General features: G+C 31.8%; 3 protein-coding genes across 3 annotated transcripts; 2 read left to right on the forward strand and 1 right to left on the reverse strand.

The window, feature by feature from the left end:
* Positions 1–2040: 2040 nt before the first annotated feature.
* Positions 2041–6660, reverse strand: LOC101496576 (TATA box-binding protein-associated factor RNA polymerase I subunit B). The gene is made up of 4 exons (XM_004507449.4): positions 5140–6660; positions 3797–4582; positions 3556–3689; positions 2041–2780 (listed from the first exon to the last, which is right to left on the reverse strand). The coding sequence occupies exons 1-4, from the start codon at positions 5735–5737 to the stop codon at positions 2142–2144; spliced, it is 2157 nt and encodes a 718-aa protein (XP_004507506.1). The 5' UTR covers positions 5738–6660; the 3' UTR covers positions 2041–2141.
* Positions 6661–7630: 970 nt separating this feature from the next.
* Positions 7631–10435, forward strand: LOC101497227 (fructose-bisphosphate aldolase 1, chloroplastic). Its single transcript, XM_004507451.4, has 6 exons — positions 7631–7881; positions 8119–8388; positions 8978–9087; positions 9203–9293; positions 9570–9839; positions 9938–10435. Exons 1-6 carry the CDS (start codon positions 7702–7704, stop codon positions 10214–10216), a joined length of 1200 nt encoding a protein of 399 aa, XP_004507508.1. The 5' UTR covers positions 7631–7701; the 3' UTR covers positions 10217–10435.
* An 8968-nt stretch (positions 10436–19403) lies between these two features.
* LOC101496901 (fructose-bisphosphate aldolase 1, chloroplastic) lies at positions 19404–22356 on the forward strand. The gene is made up of 6 exons (XM_004507450.4): positions 19404–19744; positions 19997–20266; positions 20750–20859; positions 20975–21065; positions 21346–21615; positions 21896–22356. Exons 1-6 carry the CDS (start codon positions 19565–19567, stop codon positions 22172–22174), a joined length of 1200 nt encoding a protein of 399 aa, XP_004507507.1. The 5' UTR covers positions 19404–19564; the 3' UTR covers positions 22175–22356.
* The last annotated feature ends 1838 nt before the right edge of the window (positions 22357–24194 follow it).

A 24194-nucleotide genomic window follows, 5' to 3' on the forward strand; every position in this document is an offset into this window, starting at 1 on the left:
ATACAAAAGAATCAACATATTTCATGTCGTTTTCTATGTTAAAGGCGGTGTAAGTATACTCCATTTAGTTCTAAATATAAAATAAAGTTGAGCCAACAAAAATTAATATATTTGTTCCAAATTTTAAACCATATAAATTAATCTAGTAAAGGAATGAAAGTTTGTGTGTGTACATGTGCGTGTGCGTGTGTGAAAAAGCTTCTTAAAATAATAAACCTCATTTTTGTTAAACTAGGGACTAATAGTTTAGAATTTCTTGTGAGGATTTATGAAGCAACTTTTTCCCCCTCACATTTGTTATCTAATACTTTACAGATGTATTTTTAACACAATGTCTTAAATATTTTAGAAAATTTGTTTTAATAATTCTCGTAAATTTTTTTGTTTGGATGTAGTCTTTGTAAAATCAGAGACAATTGATTTTGATCTCTAACTTCAAATTAAAAGTTACAAAAAAAGAGCTGATAAACTGTCGTGGCACGGAAGAATACGAATTTTTTTAAAATCTCTAAACACCACTTTTAATTTCTATTCATTTTTTGATTTGACGTTATGGATCAAACCCTGATTTTACAAAGACTAGCTAAATTCAAACAAAAAAACTAACAAGGACTAAAATTAAAAAGTGATATATTTGCGGGAACCAACGATATATTTAAATCAAAATTTTTTTGAGGTCTTCACTAATTTTAGATCACGTGGCGTAATTTTATTTTCATGTTTCTCTTCTTTATTTTCCTCATCTAACTAAAAAACATAAGCACTCCTACTCTTTTATTGGTTAAATAACTTCTTAAATTTAGAAATTAAATAAATATCCTATGTTTAATTAATTTTTTAAGAATTCTTTGATACTCACAAGAAAAGGAAGATATTGATATCCGTAAGACAAAATAAAACCAAAAGAGGTAAATTTACTTTGCTTATCTTTTAAATGTATTATTCTTTAAGTTTCAACTCAACCAATAATATTTGATATAAACAAATTGGGTCTTGTAATTGTATGGATAAGTTTCCTATAATAATCATCACTCCATTTATGGACTAAAAAAATGTTTTGGAATTTTAGAGAAATCAAACCCTTTAAATGATACTCAGTTATTTAACTTTGCACAAGGGATAATAAATTCTTGTACCAAAAGAGACGACAAATAACCACCAAAATCTATTTTAATCATTTAGTAATATGTACCTATCAAAAGACTACTGAAGTTAGGGGTGGGAATAGGTCAGGTCAGACTTTGAAAGGCCTGAACCTGACCTACGATTTATTTTTTAGGCCTTAGCTTAGCCTACGGCCTAGGTTTTTTTTCGATCTGACCTAACCTTTTTAAAAGTCTGGTCTGGCCTGGAAGCCTATTTAAAAGTCTATTTAAAATAATTTTAAAAAAATATGAAACAAACATCCTTTAAACCTTAAAAAATAATTTTTTGTGTCAAATAATAGATTTTTTTTCTTCTGAAATAAACACTCATTATTACCTCTTAAACAAATATGGAACGGCTAATGAGTGCTAATTGAACGGCTATCGAATATGAAATGACTACTAAATATGGAATCGCTCGCTACCGAATATGGAACAACTACTGAATATAGAATGCTCACTGAATAATTGCCTAATTGATAGAATTTAAATTAAAAAATAATATTATTAATATAATAATAATAATAAATAATATTAATAAATAATAAAATATATATAGACCGACCAGTCAAGCCTAATAGACTTTTTAGCCTGACCTACCGACGGACAGCCTAGCCTATTCCCATCCCTAATTGAAGTCCTACTCAGCTGTTTATACCCGATATATTTTGTTTCATTTGTTAATCTCATCATTAATCACTAAACTGACAAATTGAACAAAGTAAAATTATATACTTTAGGTTTTTCTTTTTATCGTTTTAGCAGTACATTACATCTGCTTTATTTGACCTGAATTTTATTCATGATCAAGTTCCATCTATTCTTAACAATTGTCATACTATCTTATTGCCAAATTATTCTTACATATGAATTATTGGAAAATAAAGAGAAAATGGAAATGAAATATTTATCTTTATTTTGTATTTGGTCATCAAATAGTTATGTTTTTAAATTCTACTTCTTAGTGGCTAAACTGTAAGAAAGAAAAAAAAAATTTCAAATAGTCAAGTTTGATAGTTCAGGTACATGAACATCATCTGATCCATTTTCAGTGGCCCTAGTACTACAAAACTGACAAGAAATTTTGGGAGGTTTCAAATGCAAGCATCGATGAATCCGTTTCTCCAGCCAAGCAAGTCTTCTTTCAAGGCTCAAAACACCGATGTGCAAAATCCGAATGTCGTCATGTGCAACTCTCGCGCAAGCCCGAAGCAAAATGTAATAATCAGCATGAGCAACATAGATCAGGGCACCTTTATCCTTCTTTCTGATATAGTGAACATAACCAAATTTTTTCGACTTGACATTAGGCGGTAGGTAACAAAATCTGTTTTCCTCCATGTCTAATTTCAACTCTCTAATGGCTTCCTTGACAACAGAGTTTCCTGAACCTTTGTCACCCTCATTGGAATCTGAGTCTTCGTCGTCTGGCAAACTCTCGAAGGAATCATCATTACTCAAACTTCCTGGGAAGTCACTTTCAAGGCAGATGTCCTCATCAGGAGAGGGTTCATCGAAACATTTTCTTTTACTCTTTTGCTTTTTAGGTGTCCTTCTCACACTTCCTTCATCCCTCAACCCCGTTTGGTTAAAAGAATTGTTGTGTTGTTTTTCAAGTTCCGGTGGTTTAGAATTCTGAAAAAAGAAAAGTATGATCAATGAGAATGTATTTTGGTAAGCGGTCTTCATTATGTAGTTGGTCCAACTAAAGGAATTCCCATTAACCAATATTGTCAATTGCAGATCTCAAAAAATAGTAGTTTGTTTGAATTCCATTGTGCTACACTGTTATAGTGCCACAATAGCTGTTATTAAACAATACTTTGTACAAAATAGCATACTGCATTACAACAACAATTTGTTTAAATTATGCTATGATATAGCTGCTATTTGACAAAATTGCCATCAACTAGACATTACATAGCAGATAGATTAGTTAAAATTTAATTTGATAAAATATGATCCAGTAATTATTGGATTTGACGGACAGGAAAATTTTCAACCTATATAAGTCGAGGAGGAAAAGTTATATTTGTTGTAAGTTTTCCTAATAAACATCATCAAAACAAAAGTTGTTCAATATTTGAAGCCCCTCATATTTGCAATAAGAATTTTCCTCCCTTTATTCTATATTTTCAAGAAATTAGCCCATAGACAATATTTCATTCTTCATGTTACGTTTTGTTGAAAAGAATTTTAATGCCATTCAGGAAAATGGTGATGTAGCCAATTTACTTTTTCAAGCTTCACTGGGAAAGAAATCAAAATCTAGATCAGCAAGGCAATCCAACATCTCCATTGACACAACCCAAGAAAGACTAGAAAAAAGTTGAAAGCAATTTTAACATAATCTATTTGTAACAAATGCTTGTGCAAACCCATGGAATAATTCATTCAAGTTTTCAATTACCTCTTCATTCTGATAAAAATTCCATAGATTGTCCATCATATTTTGTTCTTCATGATTCCCATAAGATGGTTCTAATCCAGCAAACACAACATCCCTACAGTATTTGAGATATGTTGGTAAGTCCTTGGAATACTCTGTCCAAAATATTCATTTGACTGTTGTTAGGAATAGGATGAAAGAGATTATAAGCTCAGACACAACATAGGTTCAACAAGATAATAATTTAAGTAAACAATTTTACCACGAGTGCCTTCAATCTCATTGTATATTGCGTGAAGATGTTGAAGAAGCCCAGTAGAATCCAATTCGGGTTTTTGGCGTCCTACTGAATAATTACCAAAACAATGCTCGTCGTGAATGCCAAAAGTGGTATCCTTTTCGTCATTGTCATTGGCACTATCACTATTATGAGATAAACTTTTCTCCCATTCTCCATTACCATTTATGTTATACAAAATCCTTATTGCTACTACCAGAATCGATACAACACAAACATGAGTAGGTAGCCTAAAATAATCCTTGGATAAGGATAACCACAAATCTGGAGACATTGTCCATTCATAAATGCGGCATGCAAACGGAAGAATCTTTTCAACAGGAAGTGATAGTTTTTCAAGATAACGATAGGCTAATGCATAAAAGTTCACAGGAGGTAACTCCAATCCTAAAAGCTGAGCAACGGATGCAGCAGATGACTCTAGTTTCTGTACCGAAAAAGCTCGCTGAGGCCTGAACATAAAACTTGAACTGATAGGACATGCAATCGAGGGAAGTCCGATGCGCTTCTCAATTTCAACAAAAGCAGAAAAATATGGAAGCTTCCCTTCAAGTGTCCACTCAATCATGTCTGATGGCAGGATGGCTTCCCTGGCAATATGACATGCCAGATACGAAATAACAACAGTGCAAACCAGTGGAATCCTTTTCTTTAAAGACCTAAACCATATAAGCACCGCTCGCTGACCAAACATATTGCGAGGTTCTGCTTTGTATTTGGCACGTGACTTATAATCTTCTTCTGGTTCACCTGAGAAAAAGGAAAAAATAAACTCAACATATTCCAATATACACTTGAAATTAAGTCAAACATCTTTTGGCTGAGTGCTGAAAAATCAATATTAGACACTTGAATAACATGAAACATCAGGACAACTTTCAAGTCCATCCTCTCATTTTTTTTTTGGTCTTAACCCTCCGATTTCAAGGGAAAGGGGTCCTGATAAACTTTCAATATTTAAATTCATCCTCGTCTTATTGTTCATATTATAAATTCAATATTTAAGAGCTCAAATCCAAGCTTAATAAATGTGCCAATGTAAGTTGCACCTAATCAAATAAAAGATGCTAGTAGTGAAAATAAAACCTTCAGTTATTAAATAACAGATTTCTTGAAAATTTAAAAGAAACAAAGCATTTAAAACCTTTCATGAACAAGACAATGTTATATATTGAAACCAAATAAGCAAATAAAGAATTGGGACATAATGTTCCAACCCAAACCAACCAAAAAAATATGCATCAAAACCCATGTTGAGAAGTTGAATTCTTCTTAGAGAAACAAATAAAACTTGACATTATTATTACCTTCTTGCTGCACCTCAGAGTCATGAATTACTTGATCAGCCCAATCATCATCAAAAACACCAGTCTTGGAGACAAACCTCAACCAAATTGGTCCAACCAAACCACATATTAAAGGCGTAACCTTAAACTCCCTCACAAGTGCTTCACATTGAAGCTCAATCATCATCTGCAACCCCAACACATACCTTAACCTAATCTCATTGATGTAATCTTCAAAGCTTACAACTTTGGAGCCTCCAAAATCTGCAGGAATCGAGGGATTTGTCCCATCAAACTGAGATTCGTCTATTCTCTCTAGTTTCACTTTAAAAGGATCATTCGGTTGAGAAATTTTATCTGCTAACCCTAGTTTATCAATTAAATTAGATTGTGATTTAAAGTGAGAGATTGGTACTGCATTAATTGGAGCAGTTACGCGGCGTTGGTGGCTGAGTAAGTAGACACCGGCGGAACCGGCTTCTGCTCCGACGTCGGTAGCTGTATCGACGACGTCGAGATTCTGTTCTCCGCAGTTACGGCAATAGTATTTACCATCAAATTCTTCAGCTTCACCTACAGAGTTACAGAATTGACAAGTCAATTCATGGCCATCATCCATTGTTGCAGGGAAGCAGCTAAGCAATTTTGATTGATACTTTTACTATTCGACGTAGCCGGAAACCGGAGCGCCGGGACAAACCAGTTCAGCCGGGAACCGGTGCATTGATCGGTTCGGTCAAGTCATTAAACCGTAACAAATATAAGAGGACGAAAAATAATGAAGAAGTAGAATAAGAAATTATTCAAATGAAACGGAGTGAAGAAGAAATAATGATGGCAACTGAAAACGGAAGAAACGGAGAAGGAGCCGATACTCCGATATACAGCGAAGAAGACGCACGAAAATAAATGTTGACGGCGTCACGGCGGGTATGTTTTGTGTTTACAAATTATTAAAAAGCACAAGAGGGAAAAATATAGCTTAATGTTTAGGGCTATTATAATGGGCTTGGCCCAAACTCAAAATAGATGAAATAAAAGTCAACCATCTCATTTTCTCGACATTTTGACATTTTACCGTAAACTAACTTCCCAAACCCAGCTTTCGATAGTATATTTAATAACTTGTAAACCAAAACCAAAACGAAGGACGGACCAATAATTGATAAAGACTAAAGACATATTTAAATGATAAATAAATCAACCAATCTCCAAATTTACGTATCTTAACAAAATTAGAGATCAATATATCAAGTTCTTTCAGTAGTATTGAAAAAATGAAATAATAATGTTTTGGTATTAAAGTGGGGGAAAATTGGAGTTTGTTACATGGTTGTGGTTTGTCATGTGAGTATGATCTAAAACTTCAATGTAGGCAAAGCAATAAGACGAGTTTATTCAATTGAAGATTTCATTATAGATTTAGGTTGAAGAAAGTGATGCATGCAGCAATTCTCAACAGGGTAGGCCATCTCCTCTGAATGCCCACACTACTTCAAGGGCTCGCTGTTGCGCGTTGCTTCAATGTAGGGTTTGAGGTAAATGCCAAGTTATTTCTATTTTGGTATGTTTCTTGGTTCAAAACACTTTAGCCTTTTTAATTTGTGGGACCAAAACTCTTATATTAATTTGCTTTGTTTTAATGAAGGTATTATTATTTATATTTTCCAGTCAATAAAATAAGGAACTTAATGATTTAGTGGTTGGACTATCATTCATTCATAGGATCAATTTTTATTTTTATTTCTGTTTGTTTCTGGTTTATATTGTAATTTTCTGACCGTCTATTTTTGACATGGGATTGCGATATGGTAACGGAAAGTATAATAAGCTTAGCTGGGTAATATTAGTGGTGCGCACAGTTCAAAATTTCTCTATTTATATATTGTGATTTGTGAATCATGTTTAGGTCACAAAGGGTAATTAAATTTGATGATTAATTTATCTGTTTAAATGGTTGTTTGTTTTGGCAGATTTAACATTGGTGGTATTTTTGAATTGCAACTGTCACTGAAAAAAATTATAAATCACCAAAACTTTTTTTTTTTGGCCTTGCAGGTTCAGACACGAAAGCATATACTTTTTTTTGAAGTGATTGGAGAGGCTAAAGTATGGTGATATTGAATTACTATATCTTACTAGTATGGTTTACATCATTGAATTATGTCTTTTTTCTGCTTCAGCTGTAATAAGTATGCTTCTTTATGGCATGATTTGATGACCTCGTTACCCCAATCTCACCAAATCCTGGTATTAAATCAGGACCATATATCATTGAGAAGGAGACAAAACGAGTTAATCAGAAAAGCAAATTATAACCTCACACTTATCTATCTCCATATTATTACTGTTCAGTTTTTACACCGTGAGAAAATAACCATCCATTTCAACCAGTAATGCAAAATGAGTAAGCCAAGCAAGCAGGAGTTATCATCCACATGTCATGTGAGGATAGGTTAGCTCACAGCAGCCTCAAATGAGACATCACTTGACAATAATAAATACACAGAATGCATTGCATAAGACATAAGTTGTGTGGTTAAGAGGTTCATTGCTGTGAGGGATAAGATTTTGCAGTGAACTATGGCTTCTGCATCAGCATCTCTTCTCAAGTCATCACCTGTTCTCGACAAGTCTGAATGGGTGAAGGGACAAACCCTCCTCCGACAACCTTCTATGTCAGTCGTAAGATGCAACCCCGCCGCTCCATCGAGTCTCACCATCAGAGCTGGTTCCTATTCTGACGAGCTCGTCAAGACCGCGGTATGATAGTTAAAACAACTTTGCCAAATACTCATACTAGAAGCATCTTATAACTGAACATAGTTGTTCAAATAAATATGCTAGTAAAAATATAGATTCACAACCATATAAGTTTTAATTCTTCTTTGCACAGTGGACTTCTAGTTTTCAAACTAGCTTGTTGGTTAAAACATGTATACTATTGATGAACTTCAATTATAACTTTTCCTGTTCTTGTGTGTGTGCGGATGTATACAGAAAACAATTGCTTCACCGGGGCGTGGTATTTTGGCTATGGATGAGTCTAATGCTACATGTGGGAAGCGTTTGGCTTCAATTGGGTTAGAGAACACTGAAGTTAATCGCCAAGCATGGCGTACCCTTCTGGTGACAGTTCCAACACTTGGACAGTACATTTCTGGTGCCATTCTCTTTGAGGAGACTCTCTACCAATCCACTACTGATGGAAGGAAAATTGTCGATGTGCTTACCGAGCAAAACATTGTTCCCGGTATCAAAGTTGACAAGGTAAGCCATTTGGAATTGCTCTATGTAATTCCAACTAATGAATTTTCAATTTGTTAGTTAGTTAAATGATGAATTTTCAGTTTGTGCTATGCTGAACAAATAATGAATTTTCAGTTTGCTAGTTAGTTAAATGATGAATTTTTAGTTTGTGCTATGCTGAACAAATAATGAAAAGAATAAGCCCGAGTGCTAGATTATACTTTTATGATATCTACTTAAGTTTATTTTTACCATCATTCGTAGTTGTAAGTTTGTCCATATAGAGAGATGTGTCATACAGTTATAGGAAATAAATTGAAAATTGACGTTTCAGTTTTCAAGCAAACATCATTGAAGTTATTCGGTACCTTCATTGAGACTTACGTATATGAAATGATTATATCAGGACAATAAGCAAACCTTCCTTTTGAGGGAGTGAGGAAATATTTATGGGAATTGAACCATTTGGGCACTCTCATTTTCCAATAAAACATCAAACAATAATATCTACTAAAAGTAGTGTAATTTTTTCTTGGTTGGTACTAGTAGTATGGTATTTTATCAGGCAGAGATGATTTTTAAAACATGGTTTATGTACTGAGAACAATAGGGTCTGGTGCCCCTAGCTGGTTCCAACGATGAGTCATGGTGCCAAGGTCTAGACGGTCTTGCGTCTCGTTCAGCTGCATACTACCAGCAAGGTGCCCGTTTCGCCAAATGGTTAGTGTGTACTTGATCTCCCTGTGGAAGAAAATCAGAATTGCATGCACTTATTTGTTTATTTGAAACTTGTCATGCTTTTTTTTTAACCTCATGAATTTCAATCACATATTAGGCGTACTGTTGTGAGCATCCCAAACGGTCCCTCTGCTCTGGCAGTCAAGGAAGCAGCCTGGGGTCTGGCTCGCTATGCTGCTATTAGTCAGGTGAGAAAACCACTCAAATTATATAAGTAATTCCTTTTAATGCATAGTTATTAAATCAATAGTTCTTTCAAGTTTTATAAAATGTCTGTGGCTACTATAGTTACTGATATGTCCGTCGTATTTGACTGCCATTTTCTATAATAACAAAGATCGCTACATGAGAGTGATTTAAAACATTGTCTTCGATTTGATACTTTTTAAACATCTAGGAAGCAGGCCTTTATATTTCTATTGTTATCTGAAGGGCAAAAATATGTTCATTTAATGGTTTGTTAGGACAATGGGTTGGTCCCAATTGTGGAACCAGAGATCTTGCTTGATGGAGAACACGGTATTGACAGGACTTATGAAGTAGCCCAGAAGGTTTGGGCTGAGGTTTTCTTCTACCTTGCTGAGAACAATGTCGAGTTTGAGGGTATTCTCCTCAAACCTAGCATGGTTACACCTGGAGCTGAGAGCAAGGACAAGGCCTCTCCTGCAAAGGTTGCTGAGTATACCCTCAACCTCCTTCACAGGAGAATTCCCCCTTCTGTCCCTGGTATCATGGTATGTAACATTAATTAAATACATTATTATTTGTATTCCTAACTTTTATCTTTGTTCATATGCTGACCAAAGTTGTATATTGTATTCTGTTAATGTAGTTTTTGTCTGGTGGACAATCTGAGGTTGAAGCAACTCTCAATTTGAATGCCATGAACCAATCTCCAAACCCATGGCACGTGTCGTTCTCATATGCAAGAGCTCTTCAAAATACCGCATTGAAGACATGGGGAGGACGCGCAGAGAATGTGAAGGCAGCACAAGATGCGCTCCTTTTCCGCGCCAAGTCAAACTCCATTGCTCAGCTTGGAAAGTACACTGGTGAGGGTGAATCCGAGGAAGCCAAGAAGGAATTGTTCGTCAAAGGCTACTCCTATTAAAATATTGGTAGTGAATATGATGATACATGTTAGACAGCAGCACTAGCAGTTAATGATGGTGTTGACGGAGGATTGAATATTATGTAAGACTAATTTGTCGAAAATGTGTGATGTTTTATATAGTCTTGGAAACTATTTTTTATTTTTCTCGTTTGTGGTTATTATTACATGCACTGTTACAACTTCCATGAAATATTTTGCTATGAGTTTGTACTTAAATATGTCTTCAATATACATCCAAATGTTTTAAAATTTGGCAGTCCATAAAACCGAATTAAAAATGAGAGATAAAAATTTTGTTCCACATGGATGATCCATGGAAAGAAGGTTGCGGCATGATATATTATTTCGTACTGAACTCGGTATTGTTGAGGAAGCTCCTCTTTAGAGGTTAGAGTTAGACTCTTGACGACTAATATCAACAGAAGGGACCAAATAACCAAAACCACTCTTATATTTGGTCTTCACAGCATATTCCACAGAGAACCCTGGGAATCACAAAGCTTCAAGCCAACCTTCATGGGAGAAATAGCATTATGAAGGTCCCCCATTAAGTTTAGGCCCTTGTTGGCAATTTATATAGGCTTCCGAATTGAGAAGTTTCCTACCGCAATCTCTTGTAACTCAAATATTAAAGTCCTACATTGGATAATTTATACATGTGAGATTTTTCATCACTATATAAAGAGTGCCAAATTTTTGTAAAAAGTACATCAAAACTAAATGCAATTTACAAATTCCCCTCTTCTGCTCGATGCATTTTTGCAACTAAGATGATAATTTTGTTCTTTTAATTTTAACTAATAATAAAAATAAATGTTATATTTTGCTAAAAAGCTATATAAATTATAATTGAAGTTAAAAGAATGTGTTCTTTTAAGTTAAACAAATATTTTTTTAAATTGAAATAATGGTATTTCACCACATAGTTGCTGCTACCTTTGTGCAACACGGGCGTCGAAACATGAGATACCTCATGGCTGAGTTAGGTGAGAGTAAGGGAAAATATATTAGGTCGAACTAGGTTTTGTAAGACTTAAGTCTAATCTAATTAAAAAACTAAAGTCTAAGTTTAATCAATTATCTGTCACGAGAATATTTTTAGGACTTTTGTGACCTTTGTGCTTTTTAGTCTATGGAATGTTAATGTCTTTCAATAAAATTTAATGTAAACTAGGCCATAGGTTTTAATTTGTCGATCTCAATCAAATCTATTTTCATCTATGTGAACCGAGTTTTATCCCTCGAGTCAGGTAGGACTACAACGGGCGGCAAAATTCTCCTTCAAGAAATTTGACATTGTTACATTCCTAGGATTGAATTTGAATCTTAAGCCTCTGATTATTCTAAAAGAGACTCTTACCATTTCATCCAAGTAATTTTGGAACCTAATTTTTGGATTTGAGTTTCTTGACTTTTGTTTGTTGTATTTTTTTTACAAGTTGTTTTTTTTAGTTATTGCTTACTTATATATATATATATATATATATATATATATATATATATATTTGTTTTGTGTTATATGTTTTAGTTTTTGTTTTAAATTAGAGAAATTTACTCCTCATCCCTACTTATATCACCCACCTCTCATATCACTTAAAAATATCTTTTTACCCTTTATTATTTTTTATGAAAAATATGTTATTAAAAGTTGGCATTTACAATCAACCTTTATAAAAATCACTTATAGAAAATTTTCAAATTTTTGAAATTTGATTGATTACAAAATATTCGAAAGATGTTATTAAAAGTTGACATTTACATTCAACTTTTATAAAAACCACTTATAGAAAATTTTCAAATTTTTAAAAAGTTGGTTGATTACAAAATCTTCAAAATACAAAGTGAGTTCAGATTTTTGGAATTTGAAAGTTTTATTCAGTTTAAAAGTTTCAAAATAGAGTTTATTAGATTTGTTAAATATTTTCAAGAACTTTAACAACAAAAATTGAAACGTCAACTTTTCGGAACTTTAAAACTTTCGAAACATGAATTTTTCAAAAGTTTCAAAAACAAACCTTTTGAAATATAATATTACATTTTGCAACTTTCGATTAAAATGAAAATTTCTAAAATTTGGGATATTACTGAAATTTTTTAAATGTTTTTTTTTTAAATAATCACATTAATTTTTAAAATTTTGTATTTACAAATTAAATATTAATTAAACTTTGTATATTTTTTAACTAATATATTTTAACAAATTGAATCAGGTATGAGTGGAATTGATGGTGAAGTCCTTACTACACCGACCGTAGATTCTACTGACAAATTCACGACTGATCAGGTACTCTTAATAATGATTGATATTATTAGTTTTTAATGTATACACATATGTTGATGTTTGATCTTAAATATATTTTGTGGATATTTTTTTCTCAAGAAGTTGTATTCGAATATACAAAAACTATTGGAAGACAAATGAAATAATAATTGTTACCATTAGTTCTAATACAAAACTAGAAAAAGAGGAAGAAATGACAAATTGATTTTGGAGTGTGAAAGAGGTGAAAGATATAAAGTAAAATTTAAATCAACATTAACTTGTTATGACAAAGGTTATTGTCCATTCAAACTGAGATCTATATTGTTGAAGAAGTATGAAAAATTAGTGTTCGATGTCGAACATATAATCATAATTTAGTGGATACTTTATACTATCATTCTTATTTGAGACATTTAAATGAAGAAGAGAAAAAAATTTGTTAATGACAAGACAAAGATAATCTCAAAGTTTCCACTCAAATATATAAAGAAATGAGTACTTATTGACCATCTTTGAGAGATTCGTACATAAAAATGCATCATCTATTGAAGTTAATACAAAGTGAAAGTTATGTGCAATGGACAAGAAGTTGAGATTATATAGATGTTTTGAGAGACATATTTTAGACGCATCTTGATTGTATATAGTTGTTGAACATGTTTCATTTTGTTTTGATATGTGACAACACATACAAAACAAATAGATATCGGCTACCATTTTCTTAAAATTGTCGGTGTAGTATCTACAAAGTTACATTTTTTTTAGCATTTGCTTACTTGAAACAAGAGCGACAACAAAACTTCTTCTGACCATTTGAAAAGTTGAAACAATTGTTCGTTTTTTAGAATTTAGTATATAAATTTATTGTAGCCAGTAGAAATCTTGCCAAGATAAATGTTATTGGAGTTGTATTTCATATAACAATTAAAGCTTTATTAGATTGGAGTGAAGAATTTTGATCTTTAGTTTGGACTTATTTGGACAAAAAGATCAATCTATATAAGGATCTTTATTCCAATGTTTTATATGACAATTCAAAAAATAAGGAACTCATTGAAGATATCTAGTTTGGGTGCTCAAGAAAAAGAAAAGTCGACGACTCTAGCAGAGATGGGTTACATGATAGAAATAAGATATAATATCGTGTTGGTGTCATTGTCTCATAATTTGAACATGACATTCTTTCTACTGAAGAAACCACCATGTAATTCTTCTTGTAATTCTATAATAACAATTGTATTTGTCAATGAACTATATTGGATACATGAAAAATTTATGATAAAATTTAATACTTTAATAGTAAGTTAATGTTTAATAGTAAACTAATTTTAAATATTTTATTGTGAAGGTAAAATTGAAGTATGATTGTCGTTTGTCGTTCACCTCATGCAAATGGAGAGACGTCTCAAGCATTAGAAATACATAGATCCAACATTTATCAAACAATCATGTGTTTCATTAAATCAAAAGTAATTTGTATGTGTTAGATTGCACCGATTGAATTGTTGTTTCTATAAATCTACTTTAGTTGATCCATAAAATTCACCATGAAGTTTTAGGTGTGTTGTTTGTTTATTTTGGACAAATGAAATAGTAGTTGCATAGTTGATCGAAAATAAAAATAAACCATAAAGAGAATTATATTCACGATATAAATAAAACAGTGGTCAAACAATAAAATAGAACTCCAAAATAATACAAACTATAAACACAATCTACTAATGGCCTATCTGGAACATGCAGAGTAACTCACATAATATCTAATGAATTTATCCATCTCGATTTACTATTTTTATGGCATTTTGTAAGAGTTCAGATGCTCTAGCGTCTTATGCAAAAGATAGACCGACTTATCAAGAAGACGATGGAACAGGTGGAACATCAAGGAGGATATCAGGATGTGAACATCAAGTATTGTTGAGGTAAAAACATTCTTTATATATATTTTAATGACAACAAATTTTATGAAATAAATGTTTAAGTTTTATGAATGGTGATCTATTGATAATTCACTTGAGTTTTATTTAAGCAACGTAAATCACATAAATGGACAAGCAAGAAACCATTCACATCAACAAGTTCATAAATATCTATTCAATGGTGAAAGAATCAAAGTAGCGTAAGAAGATTACAATAATAATATCATAAGCTTCATGGAGATATTAGAAGACATTTTTCCAAACAAGTTTATGAACTCATGAGAATCAAACAAGTCAAAAGTTCTCCCAAAAATCAAATGCAACAAGTGTTCAAAATGTTCTAAATCAAAGAATAAGGAGAATAATCAAAATGATCATTTGATACATTAAGAAATGTTTTAAATGAATATATTATAGATTCAAACATATATGAAGATAAATAAAGAAGTCAAAGAACATCTTTATGCCAGAATCTCAAAATGACTATATCATATACTATATCAATCATTCAAGATAATGATTGTTGAATATTCAAGATAACATCTTCATGAACAAAGTATACAATATATTGATACATATATAAAGCATCTCGGTGATACTAGATGAATAAGACACAACATGAGCAACACTAAGAGAAAATGTAGGAAGTTTTGCTTGAACAAAAAATTTATCCTCTCATATAGAAGATAATATTCTCAATTGCTATGAGAGAATGTTCTGATGATGAATAATTTCATTGCACTCATAAATATTAATATCAATTCAGCAAAATATCAAGAATCGACTTTAAAGAATAAATTATTTCAAGATTGAGTCATTTATTAAGTCATTTGTTAAAAGAATGACAAAAGAACATCCAGAGTGTTCTTCTTGTTCTATTAAAGAACAATTGACAAAAATAATCTTTTTGGAGGGCAACTTGCAGTAAATCAGTTGGTATTTTGCACACTGGCTGTCAAACTTAATGGGCATTAAAAAGATACAAAGATTGAAGGCCCACATGCACAAACACACTTTGAGATTGATCTCTAGATTGATAAGTGGTGAACAATGATAAAAGGATACAAGTACATTGTACTATCCCTTTTTTTTTTGCAAAAATCTAGGCATACTTTTGATTACACACAGTGTCAAATGACAGTTGACAGCTCACTATCACACTTATTCACGTTTTCTTTCAAACTCAAAAGTAAAAAGGTTATAGGTTTGTGAAGAATGTTTTGCACAATAATATAAATATGTGTAAAATATTTTAAAACAGATCTAACACTTGGTTGATGTGTTTGACGACTATTTTCAACTTTATCTAAGTTTTTAAATCTCTCTTCATCTATAAAAGGAAGATCAATCAGAAGATAAAGACTCTTCAAGCAAAACTCAACTCTCTTCATTATATATTTAGATCGTCCTTATTGAGTTTTGCTTTCAATTAATCTCAAATAAAGAGTTGAGAATCATTAGATCTCAAACACATTTATCATACACATTATAATTGACTCAAGTCTATCTTTTATGTTAGATTGCGTGTGTTTGTAAAAATATTTTCTAGATTGAAATGTGACTGTAAAAATCATTTCTAGATTAAAAGGTGAATATTATAATTGATCAAGACAAAAGGTGCAAAGGAGAACTAGCTCTGAAGCACATAGGAAAAATCTCTCACGGTTGTAAGAATTATCTTAGTCTGAGTTAGGTGAACCAATATATATTTTAGGTGTGATCCTTTTATCCCTTATCTTGAATTATTTGCATGCACAAACAAACTTCATTATAATTGTTTTTATTTACATATTCTTTATTTCATATAAATTGTCTACAATGTTCTAATCAGTTAACAACTTACTAATCAACTTTTGATTATCAACTTTAATCTTGAGTAAAGTATTGTTACCCATAATAGCTCACGTCCAATAATCACAACATTATTAATATTCATATTTATTGGTGCACTAAATAACCTATCACGAGGAGAAATGTGCAAAAGAGTCGTGGCATCATTCAGTGTCATAGTCATCTCCTTGAATGACATGTGAAACGAGTTGGTCTCTCGATGTCATATTTCTACAAAGACAAATATGATATCAACGTCAATCATCGTCAAATAAGTTAAAGACAAGTGCACCAATTTAGATTCTTGAATCCAATGTTGTGTAATATCAAGTACCTCCACTTCAACAAACTCCTTCAGATTCAAATTGTGCATGGTCACCTTCAACGGACCACGGTACTATAAGTAATTAAAAAACATAATAACATAATAGTAAAATAATGTACTAAATTTCATTACAAAAATGTATTAAATATAATATACTTATTTTTAACTAACAAAACTTAATTAATTAAAATATACTTCTCTTTCCCATATTCTACAAGCCATATGGTGTTTTTATTGTGTTAACACTGATGTGTCCAGAGTTTTATATGGAATCCACGCTCTTGGACCTGCTCTTTGGATGTATGATCCCCAGCTTCCTTATAGTCCATCTTATCATGTTGGTTATTTTGTTCAGACACGTTTACATCATTGTTAATTTTCTGAAATCACGTCTACGACGATGTTGGTGAGTTATACGGTTAGCCTCATACATATGTCGATTAGATGTAGTGGATGGTACTCTTTTGCCTACATTGTCGGAGGTAATAATAATTTATTCATTCCAGCCTTTCGTCCTAGTCACTAACATAAAATAAACATATGAATAATTGTATGCCAAACAAATATCAAATTTTTTTAATGTTTCGAAATTTCATTTTTCCGAAAAATTTGCAAACTTTTGACATGGTTGAAAGTTTCAAAGATTTCGTAAATATGTTTCGAAAGTTTCAAAGCGTTCGAAACTTTCAAAAATTGTTAATTCCTCTATTTTTGAAGTCTCAGATTGTTTGAAACTTTGGAATATATTTTGAAATTCTAGAAATTACATTTTAAAGGTTTGAAATTCATCAAAAAGTTCGAAAACTAACTTACTTGTGTTTTGAGGTGTTAGAAAAAAGTTTCAAATATTTTGAAAGTTTCGAATATGTGATTGAAAAGCAAAGCAGCAAAAATTTTCAACTTGATATATAGTACAAAGAGTGAAAATATATTTTTAAGTGTATTAAAAGGTGAGGTGTATAGGTGGGGGAGTGTAGAGTATATTTCCCTTTAAACTATCTTCTCTGTGTGGGCTTCTAGGCCTGCTTTGGTATTGCTGTTTTTTATGAGTGCATTTGAATTGGAATGAACCTTATTTTCTTCGTGTTTCTTATTTACTAGAGACCCAAAAGTTTCCGTAGCCCACAAATGTATTGAAATTATATAATATTGTTATAAATTATGTTGACTATGTTAATTATGTTTTAGTTATATTAGTTTCCATAGCCCACAAATGTATTAATATTATATAATAGTTTCCATAGTCCACAAATTTATTTTTGTGAAATAGCTATATTAGTTATGTTAACTACTCACTTTTTTTTTAAATAGCTGTATTGGTTATTTCCAATTACGTAATTTTTTTTTAAATTAAAAAAGAAAACGTTTGACTTAACGTATTTTTGTCTTTTATTTTATCAATGTGCACAAAAGTAGTTTTCCACTTTTAAAATTAATGACATGTTTGACATTAATCATGTGGCCATGATAAAGCACTATTAAATTTATATTTTTTCATCTCATTGAAAATTAAAATAATATATTTTAGTGATAATAAAAATATTTTAAAAAATTAAAATAAATTACAAAAGGATGAAATTTAAAATAATAAAAAAATATTTTCAGAATTTATTTTAAATTTTTAAAAATAATTTTGTTATTTTTAAAATGGATTATTTTAATGTTTGATGAGGTGAATAAATCTAAATCCAATTTTATTTTGTCATCGTGTTTTTTTTTGTTAAAATAGTTTAATATTAGACTCACAGTTGTCAAAATTCTTTCTATTTTCTCTCTTTATTTGTCTTCTCTATTACTATAATTTAAATAATAAAAAATTGGTTGTAATAAATGAAGAGATAAAGGTGAAGAATCTCAATTTGAAGTGATCAATAATTTGAGTGTTTTTCCCTTTTAAAAAAATTAAGTTCTGGTTTGTCTTGTGAGTTTGACTGATTCTGCTATGATTATGATCTTAAACTTTTAGTAGGTTAAGCAATAAGATAAGCTTTTTTAATTGAAGATTTAATTTTAGATAATTTAGGTTGAAGGAAGTGATTAATCGGTGGTGTTGTTCGTTGCTTCTTTGCAGGTTTTGAGTTCATTGGTTTGAACTTTGAAGATATTGCTTCATTAATTTGTAGGACCAAAACTCTCATACTATACTATACTGGCTTTGTGTTAATTAAGGTATTGTTTGCATTTTCTGGTTAATAAAATAAGGAACTAATCATTTACTTAACTGTTAGTTTTTGTTAATTTTCAATTGCAACTGTCATGGAAAATATTATAAATCACTAAAACCTTATTTTTTGTCATACTAGTAAAATATCCATGAATTTGTGTCATACTAGTACATGTTTGGTTATTTCTGTATGCTTTTCTGGTACCAACTTACTCAAAATTGATTATGGACTTAACACTGTTGTAAACCACTACATCATGGAGGAAAATTCTAGGGTCTCTTTTGCACTACTAAGGCACACATTCTCTTCTACAAGATGTAAAAATTTTCATGTGGCAGGGGGAAAAAAGAAAATCAGAAGAAGGAGGCCACTGAGACATGGCATTGTTTGATGACTCGTTACCCCAATCTCACCAATCCTGGTATTAAATGAGGACCATATATCATTGAGATGGAGACAAAATGATTTAATCAGAAAAGCAAATTATGACCTCACACTTATTTTTCCTACAAACAAACAATAATAATTGGTACCCTTTTTGATGCATGTTATACATATGTACAACCTAGTTAGAAAATGAGAAAAATATATGTCTCCATAATATTATTGTTCATTTTTTAAACGGTGAGAAAAAAACCAGTAATCAGAATGAGAATGCCAAGCAAGCAGGAGTTATCATCCACATGTCATGTGAAGATAGGTTGGCTCACAGCAGCCTCAAATGAGACATCACTTGACAATAATAAATACAGAGAAAGCATTGCTTAAGTTGTGTGGTAAAGAGGTTCATTGCTGTGAGTGTGAGGGATAAGATAGTAGTTCTGGTTAAGCAGATAGTGAAAAATGGCCTCAGCATCAGCATCTTTTCTCAAGTCATCACCTGTTCTTGACAAGTCTGAATGGGTGAAGGGACAAACCCTCCTCCGTCAACCTTCTATGTCCGTCGTAAGATGCAACCCCGCCGCTCCATCAAGTCTCACCATCAGAGCTGGTTCCTATTCTGACGAGCTCGTCAAGACCGCGGTATGATAGTTATAACTTCAAAGTTAAAACAGCTTGCAAGTTACTAAAACTAGAAGCAATATTTCATAGTTTAACTTAGTTCTTCAAGCAAACATGCTAGAAATATAGATTTACAACCATATTCAGTTTTAATTTTTCTTTGCCTAGTAGAATTCTAGTTTTCAAACTAGCTTTTTGGTTAAAGAATGTATACTATTGATGAGCTTCAATTATAATTTTTCTTGTTTCTTGCGTGTGCCCGGATGTATACAGAAAACAATTGCTTCCCCGGGGCGTGGTATTTTGGCTATGGATGAATCCAATGCTACATGCGGAAAGCGTTTGGCTTCAATTGGGTTAGAGAACACCGAAGTTAATCGCCAAGCATGGCGTACTCTTCTGGTGACAGTTCCAACACTTGGACAGTACATCTCTGGTGCTATTCTATTTGAGGAGACTCTCTACCAATCCACAACTGATGGAAGGAAGATCGTTGATGTACTTACGGAGCAAAACATTGTTCCTGGTATCAAAGTTGACAAGGTAAGCCATTTGGAATTACTCTATGTAACTAGGTAGTTTGTTAGTTAAATGATGAGTTTTCAATTGTGCTATGCTGAACAAATATGATGTCTGGTTATGTTTATTTCTACCATCATTCATAGTTGTAACTTTTAAGTTTGGCCATATAGAGAGATGTGTCATACAGTTATAGGAAACAAACTGGAAATTGGGATTTTCAGTTTTCAAGCAACATCATTGAAGTTATTACTTATTAGGTACCTTCATTAAGACATATGTATATGAAATGATGATTATGTGGAACAATAACCAAACCTTCCTCTAGAGGTAGTGAGGGGTATGGTAATTGAATCATTTGAGCACTCTCATGTAGTCGTGTTCCAATAAAACATCAGACAATATTATCAACTAAAAGTGAAGTGTAATTTTTTCTTGGTTAGTAGTATGGTATTTTATTAGGCAGAGATGATTTTTAAAACAAGGTTTATGTGCTGAGAACAATAGGGTCTGGTGCCCCTAGCTGGTTCGAATGATGAGTCATGGTGCCAAGGTCTAGATGGTCTTGCCTCTCGCTCAGCTGCATACTACCAGCAAGGTGCCCGTTTCGCTAAATGGTTAGTTTCTACTTGATCCCCCTGTGGAAGCAAATCATAATTTTAAGCAAATATTTGTTTTTTGATTCTTGTCATGCTCATTCTTTTAACCATATGAATTTCAATCACATATTAGGCGTACTGTTGTGAGCATCCCCAACGGTCCCTCTGCTCTGGCTGTCAAGGAAGCAGCATGGGGTCTGGCTCGCTATGCTGCTATTAGTCAGGTGAGAAAACCACTCAAATATATAAGTCAAGGTCCCCAATTGTGAGTTGTGACAGAAACGTCAAGATTTTCATGTCTTGGCAACTGCAGTTACATATATACTAGTCGTATTTGACTGCAAATTTTTGTAATAATGATCACTACATGAGCATGATTTAAGAAGCTGTCTTCTATTTTTATGCCAGTTGCTAAAGGATACCTTTTTAAATACCTAGGAAGAGGACCTTTATAATTATACCATTGTCTGAGGGCTAAAATATGTTCATTTAATGGTTTGTTAGGACAACGGGTTGGTCCCAATTGTGGAACCAGAGATCTTGCTTGATGGAGAACACAGTATTGACAGGACTTATGAAGTAGCCCAAAAGGTTTGGGCTGAGGTTTTCTTCTACCTTGCTGAGAACAATGTCGAGTTTGAAGGTATTCTCCTCAAACCTAGCATGGTTACTCCTGGAGCTGAGAGCAAGGACAAGGCCTCTCCTACACAGGTTGCTGAGTATACTCTCAACCTCCTTCGCAGGAGAATTCCCCCTTCTGTCCCTGGTATCATGGTATGCAACACTAACCAAATACATTATTATTTTATTCGTAGGATTAAATATGTTTTTAGTACTTATAAAATTAATCTCTCATTTTATAAAAGTGTGGTATTTTTAGGTACTAAAAGCACATGCTTTAATAAAAGGTGCGGAAAAAATATTTACAGGGACTAAAATAAAAAATTGATATTTTATTGAGTAAAAATATATTTAACTCTTCTTTGCACTCCTAACTTTTATCTTGGTTCATATGGTAACCAAAGTTGTATATTGTATTCTGCTATATATGTAGTTTTTGTCTGGTGGACAATCTGAGGTTGAAGCAACTCTGAACTTGAATGCCATGAACCAATCTCCAAACCCATGGCACGTATCATTCTCATATGCAAGAGCTCTTCAAAACACCGCATTGAAGACATGGGGAGGCCGTGCAGAGAACGTGACGGCAGCACAAGAAGCGCTTCTCTTCCGCGCCAAGTCGAACTCCATTGCTCAGCTTGGAAAGTACACTGGTGAAGGTGAATCTGAGGAAGCCAAGAAGGAATTGTTTGTGAAAGGGTACTCCTATTAAGATGTTATTAGTCATATATGTTAGTAAGCAGCACCAACAATTAATGACGGATAATGTATGGAAGACTGATTCGTCCAAAATGTGTAATGTTTTTTAGTCTTCGAGACTATTTTTGTTTGTGGTTGGTTTACATGCAGCTTTACAACTTAATAATATATCTTGCTATGAGGAGTTGTTGTGTACTTGAATGTATCTCAACATATACCAAAATGATTCAATTTTAGCATTTGATGAAAACTAAATTAATAGTTGCTCTCATCGTGTATGTAAGTTTGGTTGGGTGCCAATCCTCCTAGAACAAAATCAACTCAAAATATAAATTAACGATTAACTAAATATAAAATAATGTGGCTTCGCATGATTGGTTGTTGGGTACCGCATCTAATCAAACTTTAAGCGTGTATTTTTTAAGTTGGATTTTGAAATGTTTTGAGAAAAAAATTTGGAAGACTTAATCTATATTTTAATATTTTATTTAAAATATATATATATATATATATGGACATATAATATCACATTATTTTTTCAATTTTTTAAAATATCAAAATATAGAATTAATTTTCTAAAAATCAACTTTCAAACACACCGTAGGATAAGATATAAGAGTGTTAGAAAAAGATGACCATTAAACTTTTTATGCATTGTTTTTTATATGTGATGTAAATTGCATATTATTGATTGTCTGGAAAATCATGCAATATGCAAAGGAACAAACATGAGGGGAAATGGGATTCAACCTATTTATAACAGTCAGAAAATCAAACATGAACACATTAGAAAGGTGAATTTTAGCTTGAATTTTATAGGTTACGGGCTGAAATTATCATGTTTGATTCAAGCTGGTATATTTATAGTAATAAATTTATAGTAATACATAGTAATACATTTATAGTAATAAATTTGATATTTAATTTCGGAAATTTAAATAATTTTAAAAAAAAAATTGAAAGTTTTGAAACTTTCGAAATAGAATTATTTCGAATGTTTGAAATTTTCGAAGTATATGTGCTTCGAAAGTTTCAAATTCATCATAACTTTCGAAGCTTTCTAAAAAAATACACTTCGAAAATTTCATATTCATCCAAAGTTTCGAAGATTTCTGAAATATTTTATTTTGAAAGTTTGGTATTTTTCCAAAATTTCGAAATTAGTAATTTTTTATGCATAATTACATTTCGAAAGTTAAGAAATTTTTTATAAATTTTCGAAAGTGGGAGTGGAAAACTAAAATGATAAAATTTTCCATTATTTTATACAAATTAAACAAGGACAAAAAGTAGTCTTTAAAAATATTTGGGGGGTGGGAAGTAAAATGGGAGGTGCACAGTACAAAACCTCCTCAAGCCCTGTGTTTTAGCGGGCAGGGCTGGTCCATTCGGACTAACCCATTTTGACAACTCTAATATCATAAGTCGAATTATGTCTTAAATCTATATTAGAGTTATAATTTTATTATATCTTACTTGAAAGTTGTTTTAAAGTTTATAAATATTTTAGTATCGTAAATTATTTAAAAAATTTACAAAAAAAATCTATTTATTTGCAAATACTTAGACATTTTTAATTGAAAATCTTAATTTGACCTACATTGTGTACAATTTTTTTAAAATTTATAGTTAAATTTAAACATTACATCCTACAATTAAACAAAGAAAATATTCATTTTATCCAACAATGAACAAAAAAATGTGGATTTTTATAATAAAAATAAGAGATATATATTTAACGCCCCTACATTTAGACTTCATACTTCTATCGTCCTCTTAAATTTTCCTCTTACCTGTTTCTTTACTTTATAAAAAAAATCTTAAACTTTTCTCCTTTATATTGTAAAAATCCTAAATATGTTCAAATAATCTATTAATGTTTTGAAATTTTTAAAAATTAAAATGTCCAAAACATTTTTAAAAAATTGTTTAAATTCAAAATAATATATTTTTAAAAATTTGGAATTTATTTTCTAAAGTGCAGAACCTTCAAAATTCAAAACATTAATTTTAGAAATTCGCACTTTTATTTT

The sequence above is a fragment of the Cicer arietinum genome, chromosome 6, assembly GCF_000331145.2.
Source record: "Cicer arietinum cultivar CDC Frontier isolate Library 1 chromosome 6, Cicar.CDCFrontier_v2.0, whole genome shotgun sequence".
NCBI classification, from domain to species: Eukaryota; Viridiplantae; Streptophyta; class Magnoliopsida; order Fabales; family Fabaceae; genus Cicer; species Cicer arietinum.